The sequence below is a fragment of the Astatotilapia calliptera genome, chromosome 13, assembly GCF_964374335.1.
Source record: "Astatotilapia calliptera chromosome 13, fAstCal68.1, whole genome shotgun sequence".
NCBI lineage: Eukaryota > Metazoa > Chordata > Actinopteri > Cichliformes > Cichlidae > Astatotilapia > Astatotilapia calliptera.
Window position 1 is genome coordinate 23973474 of NC_137434.1, and position 10522 is coordinate 23983995.

A 10522-nucleotide genomic window follows, 5' to 3' on the forward strand; every position below is an offset into this window, starting at 1 on the left:
GACAGGACATGGCTGCGACAGACTTCCCAAATCCACCTTCGCTTTTATAGCCGTGGTCTCTCATCTTGATTACACGAAGTAATTTACTATTACTACTCTACAATATGAATTACATCGGAAATAATCAAATACATGAAATAGAATGATTAATAGTACATTTCCCTTTTTTTTAGGAAATGACCTGTATGTATCTGTATGGAATCAATAAAAGGATCAAGTACTGCATTAACTTTAGTTACATTGATAATATTTATTTATGGTAAAACAGTGGTAAAATATCGCTGTTGCTTTCGGACATACCTGAGTGGCCGCGATCTAATCTTGTTTACATAAAGTAAGCCTGCTCCCGAGCAGGTTTACGCTTACGGATCTGTTGCTATGACAGCAAGTCCCGGATGAGCTTCGGAGAACCGAACGATCCAAGATCACGCGAAATCGTCAACAATCAAATCCAGCTAACTTACTTAGCGAGGTACGAAGAACGGAGGCTTCCAGCTTCAGTTTGACTGTAATTTCATATTTACTTCTAATTTCTGACTACCAATTTGTTAACTTGGAAGAGATAGTCTAATTGAAATTAGACTACATACTGATGTTTTTGTTTTTTATGGTATAATTTATCATATATTCTCAAACCGGCATGAAAGTTGAATAAAAATGGCATTTTCTTCATATTTGTGACTAAGAATTTCATGTCATTCAACATGTTTATTACCCATTTCTGAAGGATATAACTATTTACCCTTCAGAAACTGTCACAACTGAAGAAGCCTCTCAGATGAGAGGTGAACCGTCTTCATATAACTTAAAGAAGTCCAATTTGTTTCTTTCCAATCTCCCTAGACTTCTAAAAAAAGAATTTAAGATGGAATGACCCCCATGTTATTCTTTGACCAAACTTATTGAAACTAACCTTAGATATGAGCACACCTTCTTCTTTGAGCTAATGATATAAATGAATACTAAATTCAGTAAGCTTCCCATCCTTGATGAACTTGTCAACAAAATCCACACTGTAAATGCTACTTGAACAGACAAGGAAAAGACAAATATCAGATATACTGTCATAAATTATATTTTAGAAATACATTTGAATGAATTTAGCCTATTGGATGTGCAAATGTGTAATGTTAATAAATCCCTGACCCCCAAGATAAACATATCCTTCCATATATAATTATACTAATCAGTCTTGCACAATCTTGCTGCTACTAATTAACAAGGCTGCTTTGTTTTTAATTAACTGTGGGGTGGGGGGTTTCGAGTGGCCTCTCATGGCATTTGGAGTCAATGATATTGCATGTGAATTGTAGACCCCCCACTGCTTGGGCATGGTGTGAATCATTAGGATTAATTAACAGGCCACTTGAATATATCGCTGAAACCCATATTATACTGGAAGTAATTGGCAATCAAGAGGATGAGCAGGGACCATATGTGGTCTGGGGTGCAGGTATTTCACTGTGTTCTGTCTTAAATCTGGAAACAATAATTCATTGGCACACATGCATGAACAAAACTCTCTAATATCAGCATCAACACATCAATACAAACACATAATTTTGCTTGGTACATACTTTGCATACTTTACTGCTTGCTCTGGCCCACAGTAGATTGTTCAGCGCTCAAAATAGACACCAGGAAAAATAGCACACAGTTTCCCCACTTTAAACTGTTAAAGTTTAAAGTCGTATACAACAGACTGTTAAATAACATTATTGCATATACACCTTTAGCTTGCAGAAACTGTAAGCTAAATAGCAAAGAATGGCCTTTGTGGCTTTTACAAAAACGATTTGGTCACCTGAGCATTTTATTGACTTTAAGCTGCTTTGAAATGTATCTGGGACAGCTTTCAACCAGAACGACTAAACTTGTAAATTAGAGTTTGACAACAGGATCAAGAGACTAAACTTATCAGGGTGGACTCCAGTATGCAAAATGAGCCGTCACATACATCTTCAGTGACCCTCTCTCATGTTTTCTCCCAGTTGATCAACAATTCCCATTTCACTGTCCTGTAAATATTAAATTATACAGAGATCCTGATTATGTTTTTTATGACTTAAATAACAGAAAAGTGTTAGAGAAAAAAGCTGAGACAGTGTCTGGAAATAAACCTGCATTACATCCCCCAGCTTCCCCCACTGGTTTCAGTGAAAGAGCTACTTAACACATTCCAGGCAGGGTGTGAACTTAACCATCCTGTACATTATCTGCATTGTAGAGCTTTTGTTTGTCAAGCAGTGGGAATCATGGCAGGAAAGAGTCTCTTATTCATGTTTTCCATGTAAGAACAGGCTCAATAAAACCCAGTGATGAAAATTGTTGTTTAAATGTTTAAATGTTTGAAGCATCCTGAAACGGGAGTGTTAGTTACAGTCATAAATATTAATCAGGTACACTGATTAAACATCCGTGGGCCTTTCAAACTTTTCAGAAACCCTGCAAATAATTAATTGGTAATTGAATTTACCAGTATTTACCAAGCAATGGCTGATGTTTATCGTATGCCTAATTGGTTAAAGGTTGTGTGCTAAAGATTTTTAATAATAAATTCTATTTAAACAGTAGTATCGATTTTCACCCAAAATATCCCAATTAGTGCATGCATAATTTTATTTTTTCTAGTGTTAACAACACAGAATTATTCAATAGTAACTCTAATTTCAAGCTGCATTAAAGATTCCGAACATACCAACTTTAAAAAAAGACTTTAACCTCCTCTAAGACCCAAACTCTTTCACGGCATGCATTTTTAATTTCTCTTTGATATTTGGTCACATTGGGGCCCGATGAATGTAAAAACAAATAAGTACCAGATTTTTTTTAAACCTTATTTTTGTTTTTAAGAAAAATAAGAGCCACATACGAGGATATTCGTTTAAAACTTTGATAAAACTGTAGCAGTATAATGTCCTCGTAAGTGGCTATCAGGCCCTTGTAGAGCAAAATTGAGTATTTTGGTCTAAATAACCCAAAATGTGATGTCCACATATGTGGACGCCAGGTCCTAGGAGGTTAAAAGGCTTATTTCGCCTATGAAGTGCCATATTCAAAATATAGGATTTGGAAATATTATTTTGTTTTATGCATATTTGCGGTCTGCAAAATATGCTAAGTTCCGGAGGATGCCACGATTTTCAAATCGGCTAACGTTTAGAAACTTCTTACGTTTAAGTGCGTGAGATATATCTGTTTACATTAGCTTCAAACGCTGAATGGCGCTCAGAAAGGCCATGTTTTTTTCACGACAGTTTTGCAGTGGGAACACGTTCACTGCGCGGTGACGTCACCGAAACTGAAGCCAGCTTTCATTTGTTGACGTTTTAAAGAGACAACCTCCCCTTGTACTGTGATTGGTTTGCGCCATTTGCGCACCGATTTCAAAAGAGTGGCTGCAACTGGCGGATTTTCAGTTGAGGAGTATTTAATCTGGGAAGAGCGGGCGACAGTCGAGAAGATACTTGACCAGCTACTAGGACTCTTCTGTGGATAACGATATAACAACAGTAAGGTAAGAGGAGTTACGTACCTTTTCTAAACTTTTAAGAGTTCTCTTTAGCGGAATGTTATTCTGTTCGCGGTATGAGGAGTTTGTCATAAATCGCTTCTTAGTTGCAAACTACTTACCATATTATCATCTAAGACCACGCAAATGTAGCTCGGTATTATAACAGGATTTTATTTAACGCCCATCACTCTCATTAATGTCCAGTTCATGTTATTTGACATACGTTTGACCAAAGACAGCATAAATGGGCGAAAACCGAGTAGCTTCACGTCATCGCTACATTTCCGCCAAATTTGCATCGCGCCAAAATCAAGACTTTGGAAAACTAACTATTGAAAAGTTTCCAACCTTATTTCCCCTTTTAAACAACAGTGTTTATATTATAGCTTTATTCCCTGTCTAGCCACTCATAGCTTACATTTGATGTTTAATGTGGCCTGGTTAGCTTGCATTTGGGAAGCTGTGTTGCGTTCAGTCCCGTACACTCCGTAAAACCTAACCTAACACAATCTTGTTATTTCTCTCCTGTACTTAGAAATCTGCAAAGTGAATGTCTCATTCTAACGGAATCATCATGAAGTTTGCCGCGTGCGAATCTCCAAGAGCCTCTGCCGTGGAGGCCAAAGCTTCCCCAGTAAAAGAGCCCATCCCCATCAAACCTCAGTGTTCCCCTGTAAAGGTGACCACGGTGTTGTTCTCTTCCAAAAACAACACCAGTGCAATCCACGACAAGGAAAACAGCACTGGCATGGCGCATGACAGGACTCTGGAGTTTGAGGATAGTGGTTATCTCTCTCTGCAAAACAGTCAGATTGAATATCACCATGAGAACGAAGAGGATGTCCACATCCTGGGAAAGTCCACAGTAGTGTCGTCTACTGCTTCAAATCAAGGAATGCCACATAATTCTCCTTCCAAATGTCAAGTAAGGAGCACCCCTATTCAACTGGAGGCAGTCTGCACTCCTGTGGTTCGTCCCCAGAGGAGAACTGCGGCATACTCGTCGTCCACCCCATCCGGCCATCACAGCGACAGCCACCTGCCTATACTGAACTTCCAGCGGGTTGTGTGTGAAGAACTTGCTAAGAGCTATGAGAAGAATAAGAGGTAAGATTTTGACATCTTGTTTGACTGGGTGTTCATCTAGATTGGTTTACGCTTGGGCAGCTATAAAATGTTGTCTTTCTATGTGTGTTAGGTACGACTGGAGCATTGTCACAAAAGTTGCAGAGAATTTTCTTTTGGATCGGGTGATTGGACGTCAGATGGGCTTGGAGTACAGCGATATCTTTCAGTCTCTGCTGGCCAGAAACATGAGATGTATCCTGACAAAGATCCTGGCCTTTCTGGAAGACTTGGACCTCATTAGGTAAGCTACAAACCTTCACTTTGTCCTATCTGGATAAATGTATTTGGCAGTAAGGAAATTTGAATTTAGGTGATATCAGAATTAATTTTTGAATCTTTGTAACTGTTAATTTTGTGCTCTTATTAATCGCATGTTACATTTCCTTTTTCAACTTCACAGTTGTAAGAAAGTGAGCAGGACTTGGAGGAAAATCATCTGTGAAGATGCAGCAGCTCTGAGGCGGTGTCAGCGAGCTGAGCAGGAACTCAGGGTGAGGAAACTCTCACAACATGACACTGATTCAGACAATGCTTTTGTGCTTCAGGCCATCAGTGTGATTCTTATCAAGTAGTTACATGGTAAGAAAGACCACAACTTACCGTACAGGTCTTCTTACAAGTTATTTAAAAGAACAGTTGCACATGTAAGGAAAACATGCAACGGGTGGTTGTTAGAGCTATAAGAAAGGATGACGCATTCACAATTCATGTCATTCTTTCTATAAGGCAACCTGAATAAGAATATTTAGTTTTGAGTCTTTATTTTGTTTTTTCTTGCAACAATATGAATAACAGTATACTGCTAAAGCTGCAAATGTTCTAATCATTTGATTAATTCATTTTTAGGAGTCAAGAAACTCTCTGAGACAGAGGGGTATTGGTTTGACAAGAGATGTGGCCGTCTCCAGGATGGTGCTGTCCTGCATGCAGACCACGGCTTCCTCAAAGACTCCATCTTCATCATCCTCCTCGTCCACCCCCAGCTGCATGACCACCAGACGGGCTGCTTCCTCTCAGAGAGGCAGCACACCCACCTCCCGATGCTCACGCTTCAACGAGTACATCCAGGTGAGCATCGTTTCCAACAATTCACTCTGATGCAACAGAACTGAAAAACAACCTCATGGCCAAGATTAATTTTCCAAATGATGTTTTCACTGTAGGAAATGCATAAATGTTCCGTATAGCCTTGTTTTTAACAAACCTCCATGTTTCATTCTTTCTATCTCCAGGCTGCCAGCACTCTGAAGCAACACGAGTCTCTTCGTGCCTGCAAACGCTGCGGCTCACCAGCGACACATCTGAATGAGGTTCAGAAAGCTACGTGCACTCGCCTTAGTTGTCTCTTCACCTTCTGCACTCGCTGTCAGGAGTCTTTCCACGGCTCGACCCCCTGCAGAACCGTGACTCCCCGAGCCAACTTCTCTAAGACGTCACCGGGGAGCGCTCGCAGCAAGAAGAACATCAGGCGACTGTGATGGAAGCTTTGTGGAATTTTATTCAGATTTTTTTTTTTTTTTTTTAAAGCAGCTAACCTCTGAGCCAGCAGTGTTTCCACTAGCACTGTCCAAACCTCGGACAAGAGTGGAAGTTTTTATATAAGCTCGACCTGAAAATGCAAGGCTTCACTGCACGTACTTTTCCCAAAACCTGTATACGGAAGTCAACACTGAGTGAAACACTCAAAGAAAACTGACACAATCGAACAAAAAATATATCCTGATTGTGAGAAGACGATGCCAAAAAACCCAAAATAAAGGCTTTTATTTTATTTTAAATGAAATGTATGTAAATATATTGTAATGTAACTTTTAGATAATGTAAATTGTTTAGTTGTTTTAAATAAATTTTTGATACTCAGGAAATATGAATAAGTATTAAAGTTTATTGTATTGTACTGTACTGTATGGTATGGTATTTCCTGTAAATACATTGTTTCTTTAAAACCTTACCTTGTGTTATTCTACTTATTTTTAAAAACACAACATTTATCTCAGGGAAGCTGAGTAAAGCTTCTGCGCTCATCAGTTTAGTTTGCAATAAGAAGTGATGTGCCTTTGCCATCAGTTTAACACTGCTTTGAAGTTTGAATTCTGTATATTTAAACTGCTAAATCACAAACAATTTAAATTTTCGCAGTTTAGTTTAAATGATACTTAAGTCGGTTTTATTTATATGGTACCAATTCAGCTAAGCCTGGTTCATTACCTATAGAAGACCGTAGTGGCATTTAAATTAATGGCAAGCATGAAAGGAAAAGCTCTGCTTCATGGGAAATCCTACGGCAACATAACTAAAGGATTTAAGGTCTCCTGATCCTGCTTTTATCAAAAAGGAAAGTGAAGCGTTCACTTAAAAGTGCAGATGGTCTGTTCCCTGATCAAAACTGGGAGCTGGTTCTACGCAAGTGGTTTGATAGCTGAAGGCTCTTTCTCCTTTTCTGCTTTCTCAAACTCTGAAATGACAAACATGCAGCCTGTAAACAAAGCACCTTATTGGGTTAATACTATACAAGATTTTTTTTTAAATATGTAATACTAAATAATATGACTATTAAACTTTAATGCTTGATGACTACTTTCAGGCTGGACTGCAGAAACCTCAGAAAAACTTTGAGTATAACACCAACTACTGCATTTAAAGCTCCAAAGTATTTCTTTTTAATAATTTCCCACAGAGCCGCTGTAGTCAACATGCAGCCCCAGTGGCATCATTGGCATCAGATGTGAACAATTTCTTTTCAATTCTATCTGCCAGCTTTTATTACAGCAGAGGGCAGTGTTGCTTGCTGCCTCTCCATCTCCTGTCCACTGAAGTAATCTATAACTGCGACTATGACTTAAATGAAAAAAACCTCTCAGTGCCAAAGCTCTCTTGTGAAATATTTAAATTCTTTTAATACGACGAATTAAAGCCTGATTGTAAAAGCATTTCAAGCTGTATAAACAGCAACAAACTATGAGGAAAGGTCCGGGAAATCACATAAACAGACAATTTTACTTAAAAGATAAAAATCCCATATACAGACACACAGACTAATTCACAAGGACAATTCAGCTTTTCTGTATTTTTTTGACCATTTGTCAACTTATGAAACTTGACTGTTATTTTGCTCTTCACATGGAAAATACAGGACATTTAAATGAACTGAAGTGATCTTGCAGTATCTTTCTGCAAGATACTGTGGATTATAGGATAACTGGTCATGTATGCTTGTACAGATTTATGTTAACACTTTAAATAAAACAGATGAATTATGGAGAGCCCATTTTTACAGAGTATTAAAAGAAAAAAACACATTTAAGCCCAGAAAATGTATAATCCGGTCTCATGTTTTATGAGGTGTACCTGCAGTGTATATACCTACCATGTACATCTTCTTACACAGGGGTCAGTTTTGGGGAAAAAAACTAAAAAAATAGTTCACAATTCATTGTGGCAGGCTAGCATGGTGACTCATGCTTAGGACAAACATGAAAAAGTATAGTTTTCACTTCCTCTTTTGCCTTTATACTCATGAGTACAGCACTGGGCCCAGTCTTGCAAATTCAGGCCAGAGGGGAGTGTTGACATTAATCACATATTTACATAATTTTCCTCAAAATTTCATGGTCCAACATCCTTTTATTACAGTGAAGATTCAAAATAAATTATTTTTGTTCGCCAGTCTTAATCTTCTTTATCTTGCTGTACGATCATCATGTAGCCACAGTCCTGTGAAACTCAAGGCCCCACCTGGCTCCTTGATCACCTCATAAAGGAGCTGCCTTGGAGGCGCATTTCCTCCAAGCTTCAGCAAAGATGCGACTGTCATGCGACTCTCGTGTGCACATTAATCTTCAGTGGTGAATCACCACTGAAGATTAATGTGCACCTTTCTTTGCTGAAGGGATTAACATGTAGTTAGTGAGGGAGGTGGTGCTTTCAAGCATCCATACATTTTCTGCTACATGTTGTTACGCTGGGGAAGATCCTTGACTACATTTTCCTCAGCGGTGTTCCACTATAATAATTTAGGGTTGCGTGCTCATGTAGGAGTGTTACATGATGTTCAATGAGGTCTTAATAACACCACAGTGAACCTGAAGAAGCCCTTGCTGTAGCATTCTTGGGTATCTCGTGAACACCCCAGTTTTTAATGTTTTACAAAAAGATTGGAGATTCTGGACAGAAGTTTTAGAAGTGTGTTACATTTATCAAAGTTATTATATTAATAATTTTCCAATACCCATCATAAACTCAGTTCTGCTTTTTGATAAAGTGCCTGCAAAACCTGAAGTGCCTTTTTAACGTTAGCATTTAAATGCATTTTATTTTTTATCCCTGTGAGTCTGACCTTGTGCTCTTGGAAAACCCTCACAAGCATTTGAAAAGTTCCTCCTGGAATGAAAATATCTGTCTTCAGTTTCCTCTTAAAAATCTTTGCTTGCATCAGTCATCGTTTGTTTAGAAGAGTTATGAAGCCGCAAATAGCATCACTGACATTACATGATTGCCTCTGACATTTGGAGAACAGCCCATTTGTCTCTCACCTCTTTCTCTCTCTCCCTCTCTTTATCTATACCTCGCTCGCTTTTTGCTGACTTGCTGTGTGTGTGTGTGTGTGTGTGGTTTGTTGGGATGACGCATAAAAACACAAGCCAGCATTCATTTAGCTCTTGCATGGAAATGATTTCTGTTTAGCAAGATGGAGCTGTGACGTGGTTCTCAGAAAAGCCTCGGTGCACCACAGGTGTGCACTTGTCAGAGGTCACTGTGAAATAGCTGGTGTACATTTGAGGTTTACAGTTAAGTTTCTTTGATTTTGGCCTCGTAAAAAAACATCTTATTAGAAATGGTTTCCTCTATCCAGGTGGACATGTTATGTGAGAAACCTAAGAGAAAATAAAAAAACAACATAACAGTAATCTTAACAATAGCCTCCTGAGAACCAGGAGACTTATTTGAGCTATCCTACTAAGTCCTGATGTATTAAATAGAGGACATCCGGGGTTTTCCATTGATATCGCATGTGTTTGGGTAGCCTCTTTTAGCTCCAAAGAGGAACGAAATCACAAAAAACGTTCAATGCGAAGATTCTTTTTCCCTCGGTTCTCGGGAGGATAGGCCAACGAGAGTACCTAGAAGTTTTGCATTTGCTGTCTTTCCAGTGTTTAGGACTCAACAAAATCATCCTTATTGATTTTATTAGTTACGCCTGAAGCCTGTTATTGTGTCCAAATTTAAGATGAGCCACCAGGCCCGAACGCTGTCAGTGGAGACAAAAACATTGGCGCTTTTAAATCAAAAGCAAAGGCGATTGTTGCATTTTATGACTATTTTTCTGGGTTCTTTTGGGATGTATGACTATTAATGTCAGCCAGTGATAAATGAAGTTTACAATGAACCAATAAGTGTCCATCTTATATAATGAAACAGTTTTATACTGAAAACAAACAGGTTGCTTATCTTGGCATGAAAACTGAAAACACTGGACTGACCTAATTCTTGTTTTTTGTTTAGGAACCTCACAGTTTTAATCACAGCCTGACTGATGTGTTTTATATTTGTGTAAGCATACAGAGAAAAATATAAGAAATATACTTGAGGTATTTTAAAAAATATTATCTCACCACAACTTGATCTCTAATCATTTGAGTTATGGAAGGTGCCACTCTGCAAATCGCAGACCCTAATTAAATATGTTTGCTTAACGAATGAATGAGCCAGTAATATTTATTTTTACATATTAAAATAAAACGTGTCTTCTTTTTCCAACACAGTGTGAGCCAAATGACCACAAATGACCAAATGCAAAGACAGTGATTTGGCTTGAAAGTAATTGAGGAGCCAGAGATGCGCTGATAGAGAGAAGAGCAGCAGCTGTACACCTGACATGTA

At 38.4% G+C, this 10522-nt stretch overlaps 1 protein-coding gene across 1 annotated transcript; it reads left to right on the forward strand.

The window, feature by feature from the left end:
• The first annotated feature begins 3371 nt into the window (after positions 1-3371).
• fbxo5 (F-box protein 5) lies at positions 3372-6593 on the forward strand. Its single transcript, XM_026190265.2, has 6 exons — positions 3372-3517; positions 4050-4621; positions 4713-4883; positions 5043-5133; positions 5489-5710; positions 5875-6593. The coding sequence occupies exons 2-6, from the start codon at positions 4065-4067 to the stop codon at positions 6118-6120; spliced, it is 1287 nt and encodes a 428-aa protein (XP_026046050.1). The 5' UTR covers positions 3372-3517; positions 4050-4064; the 3' UTR covers positions 6121-6593.
• The last annotated feature ends 3929 nt before the right edge of the window (positions 6594-10522 follow it).